Source organism: Porites lutea, chromosome 5 (genome assembly GCF_958299795.1).
Source record: "Porites lutea chromosome 5, jaPorLute2.1, whole genome shotgun sequence".
Lineage (NCBI taxonomy): Eukaryota > Metazoa > Cnidaria > Anthozoa > Scleractinia > Poritidae > Porites > Porites lutea.
In genome coordinates this window covers 15,951,704-15,976,695 of record NC_133205.1, presented here as the reverse complement: position 1 = coordinate 15,976,695, position 24,992 = coordinate 15,951,704, and the positions used below count along the sequence as shown (strand labels likewise).

The window sequence follows — 24,992 nt, the reverse complement described above, 5'->3', positions numbered from 1 at the left end:
TGGCATTAATATATCAAATTTCTAGTTTAAGAAGTGGTTGCGGTCGTTGAGAAATATAAGTAGTGATCACTTATGAGAGACAAGAGAGTTTTTGAAACAGTATTTGACAGAGAAACAAAATAGTTATTTTCAATGTGGTCGCTTACGGGAGATGGTGGCGTACGAGAAGTGGTTGCTATGAGAGAGTTGACTGTTGTCGTTTACCATTCGTCTAAAATTTCCCGATTGTGGCACGGCGCTAGACTGGATTTTCAGTTACAACGTGAAACCCTAGTACGAAACTCAAGAAACGGGAAAACGGTTGGGACGGTTGACCTTACTGAGGCATTCGACACCATTGATCATGAGATCATCTTGCGTAATATGTGATACTTGGGAGTCGATCAGGCAGCTATAAAGTGCTTCTCGTCTTACTTAAGTGGCCGAACCCAAAGATGTATTGTTAGTGGCAAACTTTCATCTGCTCGTACCGTCAGTTGCGGCGTACCGCAGGGTAGCATATTGGGTCCTTTGCTATTTTTAATTTACATTCATGATCTTCCCAACTCCCTGCGGAGCGCTGTACTAAGAATGTTTGCCGATGACACCAATCTTGCGTTATCTGCTAAGACGTTAACAGAGCTTAAGCTAGCTCTAACCCCTGAGTTAAATGACCTTAGCTGTTGGTTGAAAGCTAAGTAAACAAGCTCAGTCTAAATGTTGCTAAAACAGAGCTAATGATTATTGGATCAAGACAAAGACTATCTGCCCAATGTGACGATGTAGAAATCAGAATTGATGACCAAATTATTAAGAGAGTCGATCATACCAAATCCTTGGACCTTACTATAGATGCTCAACTCTCTTGGGGTAAACACGTTGTTTTTGCAAGAAAGTCTCTTCAGCTGTAGGCGCCCTAAAACGTGTGCGGCCCTTTATATCCAAAGAAACTGCAATTCAAATTTATAACGCTTTGATTATGCCTCACTCTGATTAATGCAGCCCTGTCTGGGACTGTTTGAGTGGTTACTTGAAAGATAAGCACCAAAATTACAGGATTGTGCAGCCAGAGTTATTACCAAATCACCCTTTGATACGAGCTCAAACCACCTTCTCTCCATCCTCGACTGGGAGAGGCTATATCTTCGACGAAAGAAATAGAAAGTCTTAATGATGTATAAAGCCATGAATGACCTTGCTCCGCAATATGTACAAAGTATTTTCTCTCAGCATCACTTTGCTTACAACTTAAGAAACTTTGTGGGAAGGCTGATCCTGTCCAAACCAAGCACCAATAGAGAGAAACGAAGCTTCTCTTACAGCGGGGCCATATTATGGAATAACTTGCCCAAAAGCTTAAAAAATTTTGCACTCCGTTGAGCATTTTATGCGAAATATCAAGAAGGTAGCCGATTTATCAGATTCCCACACGGCAATCATGTAAAGCAGTTGTAATTCTAAAGTTTTAGTTTTTAACTTAAGCTTAACTGATGATTTCCAGTGTTTAAATAAAGATTTACATACATACATACATGCATACATACGGGACTACCTTTCCAGAATTTCCGTTTGTCTCGGGAATTTTCCAGTTGGACGAACCAAAAATGCGTTTCCCATTTACATCCCAACGGGAATTTCCGGGAATTTGTGGGCCCATTTGTAGCCTGTGAACAGGCCTTTGGTGTCACGGGCTTGCCCATTTGTGGTAAATGGTAAACAGCCGCCGCAAATATTTGGGCTGCCTGTGGTCTTTAGTGGAGCCTCGATTTCAACTGAAGCCAGGGAAGTCACGCGAATCTTCTTCCTTCCTTTCCATTACATTAGGTATGGCTGAAGTTAGAAGGGATCTTTTACCCGCAGCTTTCAAACACTTAAGACACTAAAGCGTTCGACCAATTGAAAGGCATCGTGCCGACTGTGTCTTAGCGCCGCAATTGGATCGAGTTGGCAGGTTTCAGAACTGGTAGAAATGTTGTTTATTTTCTTGAAATGTAAGTAAGTTCTTAATCTTACGTTTTCCTCTGCTGTTCATTTTGAATTTCTTTTTTTCCCTTGTGAATTGTTAAAGGCATAACGAACGCTTTGTCATTTAAATGATGCAACTCAATTCAAAAGATCGGGACTAAACAGTTCAAAACGCAAGACATTAATGGCGACGAGAGGGAGTGTTCATCTCATATCAGCGGAGGGGTGGGGAGTTGAAGAATGGGTAGGGTGGGCTCCAAAAGTTGGCATACCTTTGGTGAAGGAACAGAAGGATCTTTTGCCAGATGGTAGAGGGTGGATTAAAAATGTTTGGATAGCAATCCACTAACAACTGCTAAGTATCATAATGCAATAAAGTTTCCAAGTCTAACATACAGATTTGTTAAATGAAGAATGATCCTTTCGCGTGCATTTGAGAAAAAAATTCAGGACTTCAATGGGATTTGAACCCATGACCTCACGATACCTGTGCAATGCTCTAACCAACTAAGCTATGGAGCTCATGTGAAGCTTGGTTGCCCTCCATAATCTATTTGCTACTGTTTTCTCACTTTCACAACATTAGCATATTTTGGAAAAATTTTAGACGGCAGCCATGTGCAGTAAATTCTCGTGTGCTGCATGGGAATTTGAAGTTGTGCTAAGCTCGAAACAATAGGAAATCCCAAAGCAAAAACTTAGCCAGATCTATGACATTGCTTCAACATTTACTCAATTTTGTGCCTACATTAGACTACTTAAAAGTTTTAAATGGACATGAAATTCGGGGATTTTATAGTACATTGATCAATTGCAGTGCTGAAATTTTTTAAAGAAAATCTATGTACGAATTTTGGTTTAATCGCTGTTTTTATGAAAGTAGCCTTAGAAAATACAAAAACAGTTCAGTACTGTGTTTGACTGCAGATTCACATGTTTTCATGTTTTTGAAATAGCTCAAATCATTTTGTGTTTAGCAGGTTGTGGAGTGTATTGAGGTCATTTGCAAAACGATTGAGTGATAAAAACTTTCAAAAGCATCCAAAAACTAGCGAATTTGTATGCGTTAAGTCCAGCCTTCAGTTCATGCATAATTTATACCCTTTTTGAAGAAATTCAGCGATATCTCGAAATTTCTCTTATAGATTTTTGTGAAACCTCGCACAACAGAAGACAAGCACCCAAAGTATAGGTACCCTCAAGCATTTCCAACAAAAATGCCTACAAGGGCAAGAATTTGATTTAGAGCTAAAACTATTGTGATGTCTTTGTCATGTGATATTTAATTTATTTAGATCGCGCAAACAATAATATCATGATAAAGTTAAGTCTATGTGTAAGACATGTGTTAAAATGTTTTTACAATAAAGATCAATCTGTTTAAGTATAAGAGGTGGAAGGTGTACAGTACCTACAAAAATACTGGGTCGAGCCACCTTATAGGATTCGAGGCAAGCCAGGGTGAAAGCATTATGCTAATTATTGACCAACCAATTTACTAATATGTCCTTTCAAAAAGAGAGTTGAAAGGACATACCGGTATGTTCTTGTAAGTAAGAAAAATTATTCCCTTACTCTGTTTTATTGATGTTTGCCTTTGTTCTTAGAATACATTTCTTCCCCTTATCCTGCTTCCATGGCTGTGAGTGCCTCAGCTGTCACCAGCCCAAGTAAGTACCACAAGCATTGGCAAGAATTCTCTTTTATCCTTCTAGAAGTTGTTACATGCATTATTTAACTTATCATCATGTGTAACATTATCCACAGGAAAAAATAACCGATTCCCATTTTTGGATATTTTAGGGAATTTAAAGAATACCCACAAAAATCCCAAATTTGGAAGACTGAGACAAGTCCCAATGAGGGAACTTGGTTGGGAATTCCCCGGTTGGGACTTGTCTCACTTTGCCAAATTTGGGATTTTTATGGGTATTCTTTAAATACCTAATTTATCCAAAAATGGGAATCCGTTATTTTTTCCTGTGATCCCTCTCAGACCCCTTGTTCTGGGTTCTGGGTGCTAACGGAGTCTTTGAGGACCATAAGTCAGCAATTCCATGTGATCCATTTTGATCTAGCAGGTACCTTTTGTCTTCCAAGCACCAAGGAGTGTTTTGGGTGGCTCCCCCTTGTGGGGTTTCTATGGATACCTTCCTGCTACTCCTGAGATATTTTAGGCCCTACAACGCTAGCTTTCAAGGCACTAGTAAGGGACTGGTCATTATTTATTGGGAGGGGGGGGGGGGCAGGTGCAATGTAAAATGTGCCATGCTTGATTTTGCTGACCTCCCCCCCTTTTACTTTAACATGATTTTTGCTGACCCCTCTCCCCCATCCCCCCTTGTCCTCTGGCATGCATGAAACAAAAAGTAATTGTATTTATCAAGTCACCATGTCCAACTGATAGTCATTCTATTTAAAGCTACCTTAAATTTGGATTTGAGTTGCTCTTCGCCCAGACCGTGTTTATAGACAATTGTCGTGTTGACATTAAAGTTCTCGGTACTCTCAATCATTTTTTCTTCTTCAGTCGCCTCCTCTTCCTCTTCCGCTTCTTTGTACTCATTTCTCCAAAGTAGGGAAACAGCTTCCAGGGCACAACCACCCAAAAACATTTGATGAAAAACTTATTGCCAAACTTATAAAAGTTAATAAAGAAAGGATGATAAAAATAGAAGAAAGCCTTAAGGAAAAGTTAGAGAAGACATCAAGTATGTTCCAATATGCCCCCCATGTGAATGGAAAAACCAAAAAGCATTCTCAGAAAGAGAACCAAACGAAAGCCAAAAAACTGAAAGTTTCAAGAAAAGCTGCCTTTAAGGTGGCTCGATACAGTTTTTCAGGGTCAATACCTCCCAAGTTTGAGCATAAACTACATCGCCATAAAGAAAGTTTTGGAAGAATTGCCATCACAGTTGTATATTAGATAAAGATGGAAATTTGTTATGATCAGGGTTGCAACGTCATCGGAGTTGTCATAGCAACGAAATGGCACTATTAGCTATTTTACTTGCAGCAGTATATCTCGGCACTAGGAACTGTTCTTTGAAAATCATTCACAGGAGTTTTTTCCTCCAATAGCAGCCTCGATGTTCGTGAAGTTTAAGCGAAATCTGTAAGAGCGTTATCGAGATATTTTGGGATAAAGTTTTTATTGTTAGAAACAGTAAAAAATGGACAATATTGTTGTTTGGCCGTTATCTGTAGAAAATGAAGCGCTTTCGACATGCAATTTAACCTCATAGTAGTTTCAATACTTTTATAAGCGTGTTTGAAAGATCATAGGAGATAGCTCCAGCCAATTGCTAGAAAGAAGGGTTTGATTAGTATGTATTGAAGCGCTCTTGTTAGCGGTTTTGTAAACATCTTGAGCTACTTTAACAAATTAGCGAATAATTTTTAAACCGGTCGATGGATTTCGTTAAAAATGTAAGATTCTTGATATTAACTTTCCTTTTATATGACCTTTTAGTTTCAAGATTATTGATATGTTGTAAGGCATGAGTGAAATAAGGGCTACAATTTATTACTTTTTTATCGGAAGTTTCCTCATTACAAGTGAAAGCCTCTAATTATTCAAGTCATTATCTCTAAGTTTCATTTTCACGTGAACAGCAGTAACTAACAGTGCAGTTGAAATATGCAAAAATGCTAGCTATTATATATTGTGCACGAAAATATGAAACTTGGACACAATACCCTGAATAATAGCTAATAATGACAGGCTCACACTTGTAAACCCAAAATTTCTGCCAAAATATTGGCGAATTGTAGCCCTTATTTTACTGCCTTACAATATATCAATAATCTTGAAACTAAAAGGTCATATAAAAGGAAGGTTAATCTCAAGAATCTTATAAAATTTTTAAAAAAATCTATCGAGCGGTTTAAAAATTATTCGCTAATTTGTTAAAGTAGACCAAAATGTTCAGAAAACCGCTAACAGAGCGCCTCGATATATACAAACTAATCAAATCCTTCTTTCTAGCAAACGGCTGAAGCTATCTCCTTGATCTTTCACACATGTTTTTAAAAAGATTGAAACTACTATGAGGTGAAATTGCATGTCAAAAGCGCTTCGTTTTCTACAGATAACAGCCGAACACAAAGATTGTCCATTTTTTACCGTATTTCTAACCACAAACTCTTTATCCCAAAATATCTCGATAACGCTCTTACAGATTTCGCTTAAACTTCACGAACGTCGAGGCTGCTATTGGAGGAAAAAGCTCTCGTGAATGATTTTCGAAGAACAGTTCCTAGTGCTGAGATATACTGCTGCAAGTAAAATAGCTAATAGTGTCATTTCATTGCTATGACAACTCCGATGACGTTGCAACCCTGATCATAACAAATTTCCATCTTCATCTAATACAACTGTGGTGGCAATTTTTCCAAAACTTTCTTTATGGCAACGTAGTTTATGCTCAAAGTGGGGAGGTATTGGCCCTGAAAAACTGCATCGAGCCACCTTAACATACAGAAAGTGCGACAGTTTATTTCAAATGCTTCTGCATCTGAAGTAATTCAAATCCAAAACCTAAAATTGGAAGTTCTATCTACATTATCATTGTTTCAAGGAAAATATCTACAACTCATGTATCTCCTGTCTACTGAAGCTGTAAACTTGATAAGTGAATATGTAGACAATTTTCCAAGAAAAGAAAACACTAACCTAGAACCAGATAATGCCCATGATGACCACAGTAATGATGATGATGATGATGATAAAGACAACAGTGATATGGATGATGATGCAGACAATGATGACAATGGTGATGATGACAACAATGGTAATGGTGATGATGACAATGATGATGATTATTAAATGCTGTGGACAACAACAATGATGATGATGGTGCTGGTTATGTTTACAGTAGAAATAAGATCAATGTTGTAAGATACTGATTTGTAAGTGTTAATAAAAGGTGTTGTATAAAGCTATTTTAATAAGCTGTATTTGTTGATGGCATCCAGATGCAGCTTTTAACATTTTTGCTGCCAAAACATTTGCATATTTTTTAATGGTCCCCCCTTTAAGCCACCCCCTATTTGCACCAGTCCCCCCCCCCCGATAAATCATGACCAGTCCCTAATGGCCAGGGGTTTCAGTAAGTACCGACAACCGAGCCTTTTTTGACATAATATCATAATGAATTTGGTGCTTAAATTAACATGACAAAACATTAGCATTTGCTTTCATGAACTTCGTTGAAACATTTTGGTTTAATTCTGTATTTTGGAGAAAATTGTAGCCATTGTAATGTTCATCTGCGTTTCGCTGTTGAGTACGAGATATTAATTGCTCAGAATTCAATAAAAATTCAGGGTGATCTGCTTGTGGTAGAACTACCACACATGCACATTTTGTAGTCACCTGATCTCTAATACAAGGTAGCTTACAATCTCATTACCTATTTCTTGAATTTGAAGAAATGCAGAACAGTAAAAAACGATGAAGATGCAAATATTGCAATACATCAAAATACATACTTTATGCTATAATAGCAGAAGTTGATCCAAAACTGCTGAAGGATGTTCCAAAAATCATTACACTTCAGAGCAAGGTTTATTTTTCAAGTACTTCAAAACAATTCAAAGTTTAATTCCGTACTTGCAAGTTCCAGATTTCTGCTCTAACAGCTTTTCTGAAATTTATTTGGCATACGTACTGTATCAACAAAACCGATATCAGAAAATGTTTCACTAGACATGAATTTCTCAAAAAAAGAGGGGTCAATCGAATTAAATCATACTACTGCTGAATGATGGCTGTAGGGCTTCTCAATTAATGTTTTTTTAGTCCCTACATTTCAACCGAAAAAGTTAGGTTTTGACCCTATCCAGACTAGGGGGGGGGGGAGCTTTTGAGGTACCCCTCACTGAAAGATTGAACAACTTCAAAACCATTCTAGCTTAGCTATATATATGGCCATCAAACTTGACTTGGCAGACTAACCCCAAAAACTTATCTGGGAACATTTTACAGTCCTTGTGATATGTACATCAACACTGATGTTACCATGGCAACAAATTTTGACAGCCATATTTTTCAAAATTTGCATTTTCTTCTGAAGAATAAGTTTTATTTCTTTTTTTAGTAATTGGATTACTATACTAGTAGTAACCAACAGTTAGGAAGTGAGGGCTTACATGTGGACCTTAAGGTTGTGATTAACGTTAAGAACAACTTTCATAATTGTGTAGGAGAATAAGAAAGCCCTATTTAATAGTTCCACTATCAAGAGAAGGAATCACGGTGGATCATGAACATGCAAAACTGAATTGAACAACACAGTAAACAAGAGGGTTATAATTGAATTCAACTATTTTATTCACAATTGTTTAGATCCAGGTAGCCTTGCGAATAATGAGGAGCGACTGAGGAGAGACAGCTGTATTCGCGAGCAAAGATAATGCGTGACAATGTTCACCGATAAGAACATGAACATGCAAGACTCATAACCGCACAAACTCAAGCCACGAACTCTTTTTTTTACCAGTCAGTGTTCAGTGAGGTTATTGAAATGCAACAGTGACTTATGAAAAAACGTAGTTAAAAGCTAATTGAAGTGTCAGATAAGCTTACCAAGCAATGTAACATGCTTGAAAACATATGAAATATTATACAACTGGGCCGAGTTGTTCAAAGCTGGGTTAAGATAACCCAGGGTTAGTGTGAGATTTGAATTCAAATTTGAAAGCTATAAACGCATTTCAGTTTTTATTCTTTTTGTCTACAAGTTGATTAGCCTGTGAAAACCTCTGTTTCTCCGCGCTTTTCACCGCTGGGACGTTTCGCATGGATGAACGTCTGCAACTCAGTGACAGAAATTCCATTCTGATGACACAAACCAATGTTTACATAATTAATCTGGTAGTCGAGGGGTTCCAAATATAAATTTGTCGCATTTTATGAGTGTTATGGTCGATTTTGGTAAAGTGTTGTGTTCATCTGCCAATGAGCTCCAGTAAAACTCAAATGCTTCTTCTAGAAAAGACTATATTCCACAAATATTGACTGTTTTGTTATAGATTCTTTGCATTTATAGTTGACCTTTGTCAGGTCTTTTGTCTGTCATGGGTAAACTGCAGTAGCTAAAACAATGTAACTACTCCGTCGACCAATCAGTGCTTCTGACCGGATTCCAGACAGATTTTGTGTCATCAGTATGGTATTTCTGTTGCTGAGTCACAGATATGATGTTCCTCTGCGTGAAACGTCCCCAGCGGCGAAGAGTGTGGAGAAACGGATGTTTTCGCAGGCTACAAGTTGATGATTGAAAGCTCTGAATATAACAGAGAAAATTATACGAGAAAATGCTTTTGAACACAAGAAAGAGAAACCCGGGTTAAATTTAACTCCGGGTTAAGCACTAAAAGACATTCGAACAACAGTACTGGGCCCTGTAGTGTAACCTGAATTCACCTACATGTAACTTACATGGATTTATAGACTGTGCAATCACTTGTATCTTACCAAGGCTTGTCCCACATTCTTATCAGGCTCTGCTTTCATTTGAAACAAACAAACAAACAAACATCATTGGATGTCCTTCAGAAGATTATTGCTCTTTCTCAACTTTCTCCTTGTTTATGTTTCCCAACTTCTCAGCACCTTGGAAAATGCTGATGGTGTAATCATGTATTTATGTACTATTTACGTGAGCATGGACCTTACACTCAACACCAGTGCCTTCGCAGCCAATTTGCAGCCACATATACCACACATATTAGTTGGAAGAACAAAAGCATCTCAAGGATGTGGAAAGATTTTTTGAAACCCCCCTATACACAAAGAAAGTGCCACTGACCACCAAGAATACATTTGCAGGCTTTAAGTTATGATAACTGTTAATGAAATCCAGGCTTAATGGTGACTAACAACTTGTGAATATTTATTTATGACCAAATGGCAGCTATGCCGAGTTTAATTTTCAACAATGCCCATTTCCTGTGGAATTTCTTATTTACCAGATTGTTTTGCTTCCTAATCATCCTTTTATACTCAGATCAAGTTTTCTATTTAGAATACCTTGATTCATACAGGGTTTAAGTAAAATGGAATACATTTGAATATAACAGTACCCTCTTTAGAAATAAATGATGTCATCATGATGTCACTGCTATTGCTGGAGATTATTTATGTGTTAGCCAACTTCTTGATTTTATCATGGATTTTATCAAACACCTTGCTATATCTACTGTGATATAAATTTGGATTCTACCAATAAATTCAACAAGATGACGTCATAATGAAGTCAGATTACATCATTATGCCCAGAAGTTGGAAATGATGTGCACATTAATCGGTTTAATTTTGGTGGCTGTAGCATGAGTGATTTGGAAATTAAAGGGCCTCACCCCTGGTCGCAGGAAGCAAAAAAAAGCTCAGCTGAATAGGGTTAATGCACCTGTAATAACAATAGAGGCGGCTTAAATACCAGTACATACTTTACTTTCTTGAATAATTGACCAAGCCCTCCTAAGCATAAGCTCCCCTAAATAAATGCCCCCCTCCTCGCGCATTTTATCGTTAATCTCTGTATCCAGTCCTTGTGCTTGCAGAGAACGTCTTTAAGCTTCCTGTCTATTATTTTCTTTTATTCCCATATATGCATTTTGTAATTATCCAATTACCTCCTCAGCTATAACACTGTAGGGTCCTATCATACAAGGAAAATGTTCAATTAAAAGGCAATGACTCCCTTTAGTGCCTCATTTATTTGTATGAAATTTTGAACTAGGCCTGAGCTAAAATACGGTGTAAAAATACGGTGTGATTAAAGGCTAACGACAACTTTTTTTTCTAGCCAGCACCTTTGACCTTGAAGAGAATCAGAAAAGATGGGTTGTGGTTGGCATTTCCCTACACAGAGTTCTGTTGCCAGTCCTACGGCAATTTGTGTGTCAAGAGTTACCCAAACACTACACATCTCTGAAGAGTGCCCATGGAATTAATGTTCAGGTGTTTAAAGGACCCCATTTGACTCATGATGGTCCATTTAAACTCAATTATGGAAGCATCAACAATAACTGGGTCGCTTTTAAAAAGACAGAAAAATCATATGATTACAATGTGAACACGGCGGAAGACCTAGCTAAACTTTACCTTGAGCCACATATGGCCAAGTTTACAGGTAATTAACGGGTAGTGTTCTCACCATTTGGATATAACAACTGATTTGGTGGTTTTGCAATGTCAAATATTCGTGATTGTTTGGATTCTATCTCTTACAGCTGTTTCAGATAACACGCGGTGTCAAAAACAGTCTTCAACGCAAAGTAAAGAGATTTTACAAAGCCTTTATAGTAGGCACAGACATATCCTTTCACTTACTGATCAGAAAGATGTCTGTGCGGGCTAACAGTGTTGATGTGTGCAAGTGGGAACTGTACATGTGCACGTTAAGTAAAGTCAAAATTGTAAACATCAGTATTAGATAGTTTCCTACTAAGAGATCACCTTTCTGTTTTTCAACAATCACAGAGAAATCAATCAGATCAATTTCATGTTTTACTTTTCAGGATTTAATAATTCCTGTGATTTGTCTGCTGTGTTGGGCATACTGGCGAATGCTTCCGTTTTTCAAACTCGCGTTCAAACCATTTCGAAGGATGTGCGTTCTGAAGTGCGAAATGAATGGGGTCACTGCAATTTTGACCACTGGACAGATCCAAAGATGACGAAAAGTTTTCAGCTGATAGAAAATTTGCTTTGTGCATTGGGACTTCCTAAGACACTTGAAGCTGAAGTACTTGCTGACCTTGATAGCTGGAAGAAAAATGGTAAGTCATCAACAGACGTAATGATGCTTGTTTTAGTTTTTAAAAACGGTTGCCCCCTTTTTCCAGTGTTGTGTCCAAAGAGGTACTGCAAATGCCAGCGCCGTAGCTAGTATGAGGCCAACCGAGGCACTCGCCTCGGTAAAATTTTGACGAATTTCGCCGATCATTTTTATTTTACATAAGCGATCATCGGATATTTTTAACGCATCATGATATTACAAAGAATTCAGCAATTCAGTCAATATACTATGAAAAAATTACCATATCATCGATCTCAAGGGGCTACGTACGTTAACTCAAATTTTTTTTGAACAAATACTGATCAAAACCATTGGCGAGGTTAACGGTCACCCAGATTATGTAGCTTGTTTCTGATTATTGCTTTTTAAATTCCACTTGAATTAACTCGAAAAAAAGTTACCGAAAGGCCCAGAAAACGCTGCAAATCGCATTTCCGAGAGACTAAAGTTCAAAATTTCTCGGGGGGGGGGGGGGGGGGGGGCATGCCCCCGAACCCCCCTTAGCAACTCCCGCCTGCCTCGGTTGGCCGTTTGGTCTGGCTACGGCACTGAATGCCAGTTTGTCGTGGGATATCCTGACTAAGTGCCTAAGACTATATTTTGCACTCTGGAGGACCTTTACAAAATGGTCCAAAGTAGACAGTGATCACTATAATAGAATAGTGTTCGACCTAGTAAAAGGAAATCACTTGACAGAGCAACAGTAGACCCCCTGTGAAGTGTACGATCGTGGGCTTGATTCCCACTGAGATACACCAGTTTTCAAATATTTGCCTCACATGATTCTCTGATTTCCTGTAATAGGGCCAACCCGCAGTGTAAATTTCATGGGTCGTTTCTAACACTTTGATTTTATTTCAGAGTTTATTATGTGTTCTATCATTTACCCCATAAGTGTAATGCGGCACAATATTTAGATAGTAGCCATCCCTTAGTAATCAATCAGGATCTACCGTACTGCCTATGTTAAAAGGGCTAATTGTGCTGGTAAATGGCATACCCCCGCTGTATTGTCTAACTTATTTCTTTTCCATATTTAGCAATATTTCAGTTGACTAATAAATTGTGTTCTACTCAGACAGACTTTGGTATAACCTCCTAACCAAAACAAGCGTTGTCTCTGAGAACATTTAGCTTTGATGCATTTCTTTAATTAGTTCCTCCTTTTGTAGGACTGAAGTTGTGTATGGGCCATCCTGTTGATGAGGATTTAATAAAAATCGTCAGTGATCAAGTTGCTAACCTTGAACATGAGTTAGAAGTGATGAGGAAGTCTGGTATTGATGAGGCTCAGAAGATACGTGACGCATTGCATAGTGTCAAACTTGAGATTGCGAAATTCTATAACCGCTTGACAAATCTTGAGAAAAATATGGCGCACGTTGAATTACGTCAAGACGCCCTAGAAAGGAAACAAGGTGAGACGGACTCTAAAGTAAGAGCGCTGGTATCATCTTTGGAAGGGAACTTAAACGCTTCAAGCAATGATATCGCGTTTCTGATCCCCAGTCGTAATGATTACTTTTACGGTCGTGAAGATGAGCTGAGCTCCATTGCCGATAATCTAAAAGGGAGAACCAGTAGGTTTGCTCATACAGCCATATGCGGTCTTGGTGGAGTGGGCAAAACGTCACTTGCTCTTGAATTTTGTTGGAGACACAAGAGTAAATACCCAGGTGGCATTTTCTGGATTTCAGGTGAAAACAACAGGGTCTTTCAAAACTCAGTCAGAGAAATGGCGCTTGAAATACAGATTACAACATTTGAAGATGACTTTTCATTGACCTTAGCAAGAGCCCTTGCCTGGCTAAAGAAGCAAAGCCAGCTGTGGTGCTTGGTCGTTGATAACCTCGACGAGCTTGAAATGTCTGGAGACATGCGCAAGCTGATCAGAGGTAAATGGAAACAAGGAGCACGTGGTCATCTCATTCTTACTACCCGGAGAGAGCCCAGAGAAATCTGGAAAGAGGCTGGAATCGAGGAGAGTTCATGCATTGAGTTAAAATGTCTCGGACAAGAAGAGAGCGTCACATTTTTGCGCAGACAAACCGGCAAAATAGATGGGGAAGACAAAGATATCTGTGAACTAGCAATCGAGCTTGGCGGTCTTCCCCTGGCCCTTAATCAAGCCGCGGCGTACATAAAGTACCTTTCCTGCTCCATGCGAGAATATGTTGAACAGTACAAATTTCACAAAATAGAACTTCTAAAAAAGATGGAGATTCAGGAATCCGATGAGTGCACATCTCGTGACCGCCTGGCGGTTCACACCACTTGGTTGATGAATTTTGAGCACATCACGAACAGCAGTCGTTATCCTAAAGACCTACGTGTTGCTGCAACGTTAGTTATGGAGATATCATCTTTCCTTGGTCCTGATGATATTCCTTTGGAAGTGATCAATGAAGGACTTCCACAGCTAGACTTCCCCTGCCTTGTTAATGTTCTGAGTAGTCCGTTTGGACGAAAAGAGGTCATGTCTTTACTGACAAACTTGTCTCTTTTCCAGCAATTCGGATCGAACTCGTATTGTGTCCATCGTTTAGTTCAAGAAGTGGTACGTGGTTGGATGGACGAAAAACGAGAGGATGATGCTTTTAGCAAGGAATTTTTCTCCAAGGAATTTTCGTACATTGCTGGGACACGTTTAATGCACTTTGCATTTGTGAACACTTGTTCACCGGTCGAAGCATGTGAAGGCTTTGCAGAAGATGCGGCAGTATATAGTGTTGAAAATCCTCCTTCATTATATCTTTGGGGAAAGTTGGCGTCCCATGCCACATATTTGCAAGAGCATCTGCTTAGCTTCGCAACAAAAAACGAAGAGTCTCTCTCAGTTCTGCTGTATACAGAAGAAACATTGTGCCTTTTAAATGAAGTAGCAATATCTTATAGTGTAGCACGCGAGCAAGTCAAAGCCCAAGAAATTCAGAAGCAAAAACTTGAATTCCTCACTCACTTCGAACAACCACCATCACATGAAACCTTAAAAAGGATTCTTCATTTTAACATGCCGCTGAGAGACAGCTACCACAAACTGATATCTCACTGTATGAAGGAGCGGCCTCTTAGTAATCGCGATGATATTGTGGAAGCTGAAGATAAAGCAAGTGGCCTAAGACAAAAAGGAAACGAAGCTGTAAAATGCGAAGAATACGAGAAGGCGTTAGATCTGTATTCTAAAGGTATCGAACTGTACACAAACGACTACCGTCTCTTTTGTAATAGAGCGCTCTGCTATTTGAAACTTAACAAACCACAAAACGCCTTAAGCGACTGTGAACAGTGCCTTACGCTCCATCCCTTCTACTGCAAAGCCCTTCATCGTAAGGCGTGGGCTCTCGATAAACTTGTCAAACGAGGGTTTGACCATCTACAGGGATCTGCCGTGGCTACTGCTGCGTTGGCTCATTATTTTGATTCCAATGCCGGTAACAAAGAGGTCATCCAAAAGATGTTTCCAGGTCTTCTCTATGACGTTATTGGAAATTCCACTGAATTGGATTTTGTTTTGCGAATGCCACAAGCTAACAAAACGTATCTGTTACTCGAGGGGGAGTACACTGTCAGCTTCTTAACGGTTGAAAATGATCTCCAGGTTGTGGGCTTAGGCTCAGGAGCTGTCTTAAATTGTAGAGGCGGATTTGCGATTGGAAATTCCAAGTGCTACCTTGAAAATGTAACGCTTCCAGGAGGAAGTCCCCCTTTGGTTTGCCACGGACAAACCGCCCTGGTCCAAGTAAACCATTGCCATATCTCAGCGGGCTTTGCAGGTTGCCAAGACTATCCAGAGTGTAACGGAGGTGTGGGATGTGTTGCCGAGCCTCCTTGCAAGCAAACCAACGAATCTAGCGGAAAACCAAAATCGTCTGGCATCGCAGGATGGAGCGGCATTCAAATACATCAAGGCGGCAAGGGATATATTGACCATTGTCAAATTCATCATTGCGGTAGTGAGGGTGCTGTAGTCGAAGGTGAAGGGTCTTACCTAGTTATCAGGAATTGTGAGCTATATAGAAACCCCAAGGATGGCTTACAGACAAGGAACGGTGGTCAACTGGTTGCATCTGAAAATAAAGTGTACGACAATGGCCGCTGCGGTTTCTCTATTGGGCCAGATGCAGGCCGCTGTTTGATACGCAGTAACGCTATATTTGAAAATCGTAAAGATGGTGTGCATGTGGTTAAAAGCAGGTTGGAAGTATCCGTGGACAGTAATGACATTCATCACAACATGGCCTTTGGTATATTTTCAGACGATTCTCATGTGTCGGCCACTAACAACAAAATATTCGAGAATGTTTTCTGGGGAATTCTTTGTAAATTAAAGTCTTCAGCAAACATAATGGATAATGTAATATTCAGCAATAAGTGTGGGGGTATTTGTGTTGATGCCAGCTTTCCTGGGCAAATTTCTGTAAAGTCAAATGTTGTACGAGACCATGCTGGACCGTGGCTTTTAAACCAAGAATTGGAGAAATTCTTTGGAGCCGGGAGCACGAGTTCTGTATTCAATCCCTTGCTCTACCTTCTCCAAGGAGAACCAAGATATGATTCTATTCCATTTACCGTTGAAGACAATCAAGAATTCAACAATATTGAGGGGTTATTTCATCCTGCAGAAAGCATTGCAGCAGTACCGTCCAAGTGCTGTTGTTGCTCTAAAGAACTACGCGAGGCGAGTCTTAGAAGGTGCCGTGACTGTTTTGTTGCAGTTTACTGCGGAAAAGAGTGCTTGGAAAAGCACTTACCCCGACACAAATCGTTGTGCGAAGTATTATTTAGTCGTTTCTCCACCACTGTTAACTTCCCTTTGCTTCCTCCGTCAATGAGAAAAGTGAATTATGTAACGTTGAGACCGACATATAAAGGCCCTCGACCCAAAGGGAACAGTCGCCAAGCGTTTATCGTTAAAATCCAAACCATGTCTTTGAACAGCGACCCGGAGCAGTTGTTGCCAGTTTACGATCAGAGTCACACTTTGGATTGCCTCATTCAAAGCTCTGAAGTATTCCATGTGGTTATGGAATGTGGTTCTTTGGGAGGTGCTTTTAAATTTACAGCAAAGAAAGCGTTTTTCTGGGCAGCTTTTGCTGCTGGTGGAAAAAAACTAAACATTTTTTTGAATCACTTAGCCCCTTACCAGAACTGGTGAAGAATCAGTCTGACGGGTTCCCTTGTTGTGATTGCAAATGTTGGTACGAATCAGTGCAGTTTGTAGCCTTCGTCGCAGGCGTTGGTTAGTTTAAAAAAAAAAAAAAAAAAGAGCGCGAGAGGCAAACACGCAAAGGGGAGAGGAGGTCTCCTCTCCTTTTCTTTCTTCTCGTGCGCGCATCGTCGTAATTAATCCTCCCTTTGCCCTTTAAAAAACCGGCGTCTGCTACGCAGGCTTTGAAGTTTAATTTGTTGAATTTTGTTGTGAGAGGAACGTTATCCGCGGTGAGGTATGACGACAGGTGGGTCCATTCGTATGCCATTAGCTTTTCAGTCGTCAGATTTTTAGTGGTGTAAAATTTCGAAATGAGCACCATTAATTAGCAGTTATTGAGTGAGACTGAGTAGGATATGAAGAATTATGCAGATTGAGGTGGATAACACCCTCCGAGATCAGCATAATTCCTCATATCTTACTAAAGCCGAACTCAGTAATTGCTTTATTATTCATTCAAAATAATTCCTAGTTTAAAAGCAAGCTAAAACATGCTTACCAGCGTCGATGTAAAGTTCATCTTGATAGTATCGGGAAGTTTAGAAGATAGAAGGCTGTTCAGGTCTGTAAATATACCCCAAATAGCAGATGTCCGTCGAGTTGTCTTCCTACTATTTTTGCTGTTTTTAGACAATAGTTCGCCGTGAAATGAGTAAAATGTTCAGCCGACTGTTCCTCTATTTTGTTTTCACTACCAAAACAACTCAACCTCGTCCCCGGGTCTTCTCGGTTAACGGTTCATCAACCTGCAACTTTGCTGCATGCACTTTTGACGTCATAAGTTCATTACGGCAAAATTCGTCCAGATTTGGTCAACAGTAGCTGGGTATGATGAATTATGCGTGTGATTCTAGCCAATCAGAAACGAAGAAATATTTTGAAGAATGAATACTACGTGCTTTTAACGAACACACTGTATGGCTTGTGTACAGCCGCCCCCTCCCCTCCCCCGATTTTTTTTATAGGAAGGGGTGTCTGTGCACAGGCTGCACACTATACTTCCAAGCAACATTCTGGACCACCTATTCTGACTATTCTCTTGGGGTTCCCGGTGTTTTTCGATGCACGAATCATAACTGAATACCGAAGTTTCTTTCTTGTTACAGGGGAGTTGTAACTGTCTTCAGTAAAGCCTCCTGTAGTCAATACGCTGCAATAGGAGCCTATGGGCTCCTGGCTGTACCAAGTTTACAACAAATTATGATGTATTACTTTTAGCTAAATGAGAAGCATCTTATGGTGTATGCGTTCGCCTCACTTGGCTCATAAAATGCCTGTTATGCGGGCTAGGCGCTGTTTCGCAGACGGACTTAACCAGAGTTTGGTTTCGTCTGTGGCGCATGCTTTTGAGAGCGGACAAAAATAGATAAATAAATAAAGATTTGGGAGACGGAAAAGGGTTGATTTGGAGAACTGTGCGTACCTCCATAAAATTTCTAGCTACACTCCTAGACAGGGCATCGTTTCACTCAGACACATTCTCAGTCAACAGATTAGGCATGTAAAGCAAAACGGCCATTCTCTGACGACTTAAAGGAACTTGAAGTCTGATCCTAGAGGTTTTTTCTTAGCGTTTATTTTTTCTCGAACTAAACCATACAGAGGAAAAGAACGGTGATCATGAGTAGATCAGATCATAGATGCACCCGATTGTCAGGGTTATTTCATTGCTTGACTCTTGAGCTCTGCGATTCTCTGTTCCAGTCGACAAGCCTCATCGTTCCAGCGTCGGTTGCGGGAGTTGGCCTCTTGCAGCTGGCGTTTTAGTCTGGTCAGCTGTGCTTTGTTACGTTTCTGTGAGCGTGAACAGTTTTCATTATTAGACATTTTTCGAAGCATTTGGAATAATTACTGATAGTAGAACTTGAAGTGGAAACTTCCAAAATACGAGTTTTACCGTTGAGAACCGTCAGCCTGTTTGTGTATCGACGCCCTTCACACAGGCTAACCATTATTCTACATGCAGTCTGCCATTCTCTTCCATCGCACAGTGACTCGGCTTTGGGGCTTTGCACGTTCTGTCACCACTGCACCGTTCTAGTGAGTATCTACCCTGAACAAGTTCTTTTATAGATGGTGAGAACTTGCCAGCTTCAAATTTTAAGTTAATTATCGAAGTCCCATGAGTGACCAATATCATGGGCGTCTGTCAATAGAGAAGAGAAGATGGCCTTACAAACTGTTGTAAAATTACGGGATAAGTTGACATATCCAGAGAGAACAAGATGAAAAATGTCCACTTGCCGAGCTTTTATCATGCAAACTGGTTGTTGCCTTTTTGTTGAACGTGTGATGCATAATCGCAAGGAAGGACCACTATACAGTTTGTTTGCTTGTTTTCATGGTTGTGGGTTTGCTTATTAAACTGATGTCTTTTTTTGTATTTCAAGACGAGTTGGAAGCTAATTCTTTTTCGCTTGTCGACTGTAAGCCACGTAAAAGTAAATAAAGTTAGTGGGTAAATGTCTTCTATAAATCCACTTGAAGGAATACCTTTTGGATGACCATTTATTTAGAACATTTTCAGTTGTTTGGTAACAGTGGGAAGGGAGTTTCTGACAGTACAAGCTTAACTTACGTGCAGTGTGTCAGTCTCTCTCCTCAGTTGTGTATGCCTCTCATTTTCGTGTTTGAGCTGGAAATGTAAAAGAAATGTAGGGTTTCAATAAACTTATAAGAGAGCAAACACAAGAACACTGGAGGGGTCTGTCAAAAGCCGTATACTGTGTGTAACAGTGGAGTAAGTTTTGCCTTAGCGGGAGGGAAGAAAACAGTCGCATAAGCCCGGCTTCATAGAAAGGGTGCCAAACAATTTTACCTTAAATCTAACCCCAAAGATGGATATTTTAACCCTTCTGTGTACGAAATTTAGTCTTCAGTCGTCTGTAAACTGTTCAGTATGTGCATGACTATAAAAACTGTTAAGTGCGCAGTTAGTTAGTCATACTTCTAGCCTGCGAAAAAGTTCGCAATGGGCGAGAGCTTTTTGTTGGGTAGTTTTGCCGTTGAGAGCATTAATTATCTACAGTTCAGTTAAAAACATTCAGGCCCCAGTTGTTCAAAAGGTGGATAACGCTATCCACTGGATAATGAAATAGACGAATTTACAGTTTTGCACTTTGGACTCTTGCCTTTGGTGAACTTGAGGCTGAGGCTGACCTTCACGTTTTGATACAAACCTCCTTCCTTTTGAAATGGAAATTATGCTTGAAAAATACTAGTTAGCATAAAAACAACATGATTTACATAATAAAGCAGGAAGAGCTTTTCAAAACGAGGTCAACTCCAGCCTCGTTTCCACCTGTAACTGTAAAATGGGATAGTGGCTTCCTTAGAAGCTATCCGCTGGATAGTGAAGAACTTATCCGTTGGATAGCGCTATCCGACTTTTGAACAATCAGCGCCAGATTTTTCAACACACAAAATTATGTCTTTTTAAAATCTCAGCTTTGGGTTTATTCTTAAAATTTTCTTAAAATTTCGCAAATTTCAGCCTCGATATTCTTATAGAAAACATTCTCAGAAGAAAAGAAAGAGTGTATACCAACCTCAGCTTGTTTTAACACAATTGTTTCCTCCAAACACTTTTGACGGTTTCTAAGCTGAAATATTTCAGCCTGTGTGCTTTTAAGGATGGAATCGTCCGCCAAACGACGTAGGAACTCCACTGTAAAATTGATCAAAAGAGAACGACTTAGTTCACAGAGGCGCTGTACAGCACCACAAGTGATCCTCAAAACGGACCGCAAATGATCCTCGTCAGCAAATTATCCCCTTTGTCGACCGCAGATGATCCCGTGAAAAGTAGACTGATCGGAATGGAATGGAGTTTAGGCATGGATGGTGAATGGCGATAAGAACTTGAACAGCGCGTAAAACAAAGAAATGAATAAAGAGATAAATAACCGTTCTGCTTCTTTTGATAATTGTTTCTCCTTTCTTTTAAGCACTGATGTTTCGTTGCTGTGAAAATTTAAGACAGGAAGGACGTCAACCAGGAAACGCCGAGGAATACGGAAATATGCTGACGCGTGGAATTATCGCCGTTTATTTCGAAATACTAGCACTTCTGTATGCTCGAGGACGCTGTGGGCGCTAGCCCATGTATTAATTTCTTACGCCTTTACTGCTGGAGATAGTTACAAAGATACAAAATCAGAGAATAAATAACGAACGAACGAGTAAGCGTAATTTTTTGTACCTATATCAGAATTCTCTTGAGGGAAGTCACACTAGAGCGATTTTTTATTTAGGATCAGTTTCAGAGACTTTCGCGGTTATAAAAATAATCGTTTTTTTCCTGAGTTGATATTGAGTATCCGATGCATCGGATTCGAGAAATTTCTGCTTAAACATATTTTACCTACTTTAACTACAGCCTGTTTGAGTTTTGTTCAGTTTAGCTTAAATTTTAACTAGTAATTAAGCAAGACACTGCATTGATGTTCGAGCGCTATTTTCTTTTTTTACTGATACTTTTTTAGTTTATTTCCAGTTGTTTTCATTTATTTGTGTTTCACTGCTAAAAAAAAGTTTTAACGCAGTTTTACCGTTAACTTCTTTTTTGCAATTGCAATCGTTTGTACAGCAAAATTTATTCAGGTTAATACTGTTTGTCGTGATAATTAACTTGACGCGATGATTCAGTAACTTAAGTTCAAGCCATTCTGATTTTCCTGTCGGGATCATTTGCGGCCGACAAAGGGGATCATTTCCGGTCGAGGTTCATTTCAGTCGAATTTGGGGATCATTCGCGGTCTGGGGATCATTTTTGTGATGGGAGATCATTTGCGGTACTGTAGTGCTAATAATCACAATATTTATAAGAAAAAGAAAAATTGAATCGCTACCACATCAACGGTTTTGAACAAAGACTGCATGTGAAAGGTCAGGTTTATTTTTTCGTCTTTAATGGTGAAAAATTTACACGTTATCGACATTCCATGCCAATCCTAGCAATGTGCAGGATGATTTTCAGAAACACCTATAATAGACCATAAACTGTCTCTTTCAAACCGAGGCTACGTGCAAAACCTTTCTTCGGCTCGCATTGAAACAGAGGCTTGGGACAACTCGAAAATGGCCCATTAAAAGTGGCTTTATACTGCTTTATATTAGCTCCTTCGAGACTACCGAGAACTCAGTGGTAGGGAATCTCGATAAGCAACTTGAAGGGGAGGACTCGTATTTTTTCCTTCCGAGTTGTCTGCGTCACTGTGTGAAAAACCTCATTTTTCATTAAGTATAAATAAAGTAAGGCGTACACTCCTCTGTCAAATTAGCGTTCGTTTCTCTTTGTTTTGCAATATTCAGATTAATGGGAGCATTCATCTCGTACAGTTCCACTTTCTTTGCATGTTCTGACATTTTTGCACGGTATTCCTTGTGTGTTCTGCAAAAATTAAAAGATGAAAGGTTACAAAAGTACTTCTTTTGCTGCCTTAGGATGAAAAAACATCTTTTTGCGCGAACTTTAATTTCTAGTCTTCTTTTACTGGAAATATTATCAGTATGTTGGAAGAAACCAGCTTGTGTTTATCCTCAATTAAACCTATATTCGTGGTTCAATTTTTCAATTTTATGCTTATACCAAAAACGAAGAAAAAGTTTTCTCTTGCTTACACTCTTTCTCTCTCCTGTTTTTCCTTTGCAATCGTCAGTTGGTGGGCAAGGTTTTCCCCAGAGGAGATAAGTGCGTTCAACCCTGAGAGAATCCGGAAAGCACCCAAAATTATTTATAGGTTGTTCATATATATATAGAGCTAATATAGCACGTAAGGAACTGATGCACAAAAAGTAAGTCAATTCTACAGGCAACGTTTCAAAGTTCAACCAGGTACATATTCAGTTTTATGAAAAATGTTTATGGAATCTCTTAAAATAGAATGCGCTTTTACACTAAATTTGATTAATTTATACCAAACTGTTTTCTACAGTCTCAGTCAAAATGGTTGGGACACTTTGGGGTCTCCTTGTCCCCTCAATGTTGGTGTACAAGATTTGGTGACCAAACCGCGATAAACAACTTTGAGAGGGACGAGGGGAGCACGAGAAGGGAAAAAACAGCGTTTGGTTAAAGTGTCCCAACTATTTTTGTCTGAGACTGTGTCAGGGAGGAATTTGAAGGCGTGTTGACAGATACAGAGGTTAATCTGTAGGTCGGTCACAAGCAACGGTCTTTTGGTTTGTTGGGTATCCTTTGTGTTTCGCGAACGTTTCTATAGCAGTGAACTAAGTTATTTGGGCATAACAACATAACACAAAGAATGACCAGTTCGCAGACATTTCTTGGGCAGAGTAGAGTATTGTAAAATAAAAGGAACTGAGTGTGCACTAAACCGTACACAAATAGCTTTCTAGTGGCCGATTGATAGCGTGACAATATAGCACGTGCATACTATCTACGTAAGATTCAGGGTTTTCATATACAGAGAGGCGCTCGAATGTGCCACATTTCTAAAAAAAAATGTGTGGAGAATAACAGAGAAGGCCTCTTTGCCAAGAAAGAGTGTAGGAACAAGGCTCAAAGGGACGCATTTCTAACTTAAGGGCAAGAAGCGAAAGACAGCTGAAAGAGCGATTAAGTGATTTCGAGAGAAAGGGGGAAACGTTTCCTCAGTTTGGAGGAAAATGCAACAAGCCAGGATTATTCCCAAGACGTATCAGCGAGAACAGTATCCCGCTTTCTAAATTTCTAAAGAGACTATTGACTACAAGCGCGTAAAAAGGGTGTCCAACAATAGTGTAACTGTTTGGTCCGACGCCAAAAAGTTTCTTAATGATATTCCAGGCTACTGCTGTGAAATCGACAACTTTTTATAAGTTGTTTACAACATATGTTAATTTGGCCTTGCGCCAAATGGTGACATCGGTTCTCATTCTTTACCCCAAATATACACCTTCCTGAATAACTCTAAAACAAACTACTGTGCCATAAATGTGGGACTTGAGGTTCAAAACATGAATCATATAAAACGAGGACACTACCTATCCTTGAAACCTCAAAAAAGGGTTCTACTCGACGTGTACACGGGTCACCGTACATTAATTCAATGAAGATATTTATAAGTTTCTTTCAGCGAACAATCGTGTCACCATGATCCAAGTTTTAATAACTTGTCTTACATGTATCAAGGCGATATAAACCTTGGCTATTTCAATTAAGTATGAAAGTACCTTATCCTTTTCTTTCTTAATCCATTATATATACCAGAGAGCTCTTAGAAAACGCCCTGGATAGTATGGTGACCCGTCCAATCGTGTCTCCACCGGTACAAGATATTAGCGGCAAGATACACACCCTGCGAAATAATGCGCGCCGTTTTGACTCATCCGTTGTTCACTCTTTAAACCCAATACCTAGAAAGCTTTTTTAATACCGTGGAATGTTGTAATTAAAGAAACAAAGACTTCTTTCCTCTATTAATTGTCTTCTCTCTTTCTATCCTTGAAATCTTTACTGTTTTTCCCGAAAAAATGGCTCCGAAACGTGCATATACCTGCCTAGCGATTTCCCGTCACTAGAGCCAACGAGGAGTCACATACCGAAAATTCCTCAAAAACACAGTCTCAGTCAAAATGGTTGGGACACTTTAGGGTCTCCTTGTCCCTCAATGTTGGTGTACAAGATTTGGTGACCAAACCGCGATAAACAACTTTGAGAGGGACGAGGGGAGCACGAGAAGGGAAAAAACAGCGTTTGGTTAAAGTGTCCCAACTATTTTTGTCTGAGACTGTAGCTATGCTGTGGGATGAAATGGATAATCAGTGATTTCTTGTGGTACATGCCCAAAGGCTTAATTAATCCATTCGCCCCTGAGCCGCCCGTATCCGTCCTTGCGGATCCACGTCCCTTCTACCGTTTGTGACGTCATCAGTTTTAATGGTCAAGGACAACTTTGTACTAAATGCCCAGCAAAAGAAAAGAAAAATGAGGCAAGAAAAGCGAAAAAAGAGGGGATGCCGGAACTTCGAAAGCTGTTTGCTTATATTTTACAACTGGATCGGAAGGCCGCGAAGTGTACTACCTG

General features: G+C 39.6%; 2 protein-coding genes across 2 annotated transcripts; one reads left to right on the top strand and one right to left on the bottom strand.

Annotated features, from left to right (window-relative positions):
- Positions 1 to 1,813: 1,813 nt before the first annotated feature.
- On the top strand, positions 1,814 to 18,395 carry LOC140938623 (uncharacterized). The gene is made up of 5 exons (XM_073388122.1): positions 1,814 to 1,970; positions 3,552 to 3,614; positions 10,758 to 11,084; positions 11,473 to 11,733; positions 12,926 to 18,395. Exons 2-5 carry the CDS (start codon positions 3,581 to 3,583, stop codon positions 16,906 to 16,908), a joined length of 4,605 nt encoding a protein of 1,534 aa, XP_073244223.1. The 5' UTR covers positions 1,814 to 1,970; positions 3,552 to 3,580; the 3' UTR covers positions 16,909 to 18,395.
- A 192-nt stretch (positions 18,396 to 18,587) lies between these two features.
- Positions 18,588 to 23,931, bottom strand: LOC140937983 (uncharacterized). The gene is made up of 5 exons (XM_073387536.1): positions 23,849 to 23,931; positions 22,227 to 22,354; positions 20,511 to 20,629; positions 19,541 to 19,597; positions 18,588 to 18,756 (listed from the first exon to the last, which is right to left on the bottom strand). Exons 1-5 carry the CDS (start codon positions 23,929 to 23,931, stop codon positions 18,622 to 18,624), a joined length of 522 nt encoding a protein of 173 aa, XP_073243637.1. The 3' UTR covers positions 18,588 to 18,621.
- Positions 23,932 to 24,992: the final 1,061 nt, after the last annotated feature.

Bases quoted from the DNA above. Each gene is read 5' to 3' on its own strand.
- LOC140938623 (XM_073388122.1), top strand. From the start codon at position 3,581: ATGGCTGTGAGTGCCTCAGCTGTCACCAGCCCAA. The intron at 3,615-10,757 runs GTAAGTACCACA...TTTTTTTTCTAG, and splicing joins CTCAGCTGTCACCAGCCCAA to CCAGCACCTTTGACCTTGAA. The intron at 11,734-12,925 runs GTAAGTCATCAA...CTCCTTTTGTAG, and splicing joins TGATAGCTGGAAGAAAAATG to GACTGAAGTTGTGTATGGGC.
- LOC140937983 (XM_073387536.1), bottom strand. From the start codon at position 23,931: ATGATTCATGTTTTGAACCTCAAGTCCCACATTTATGGCACAGTAGTT. The intron at 22,355-23,848 runs GTAAAGAATGAG...TAATTTTTGCAG, and splicing joins CAGGAAGGTGTATATTTGGG to AACACACAAGGAATACCGTG. The intron at 19,598-20,510 runs GTTGGTATACAC...TTACATTTCCAG, and splicing joins TTGTGTTAAAACAAGCTGAG to CTCAAACACGAAAATGAGAG.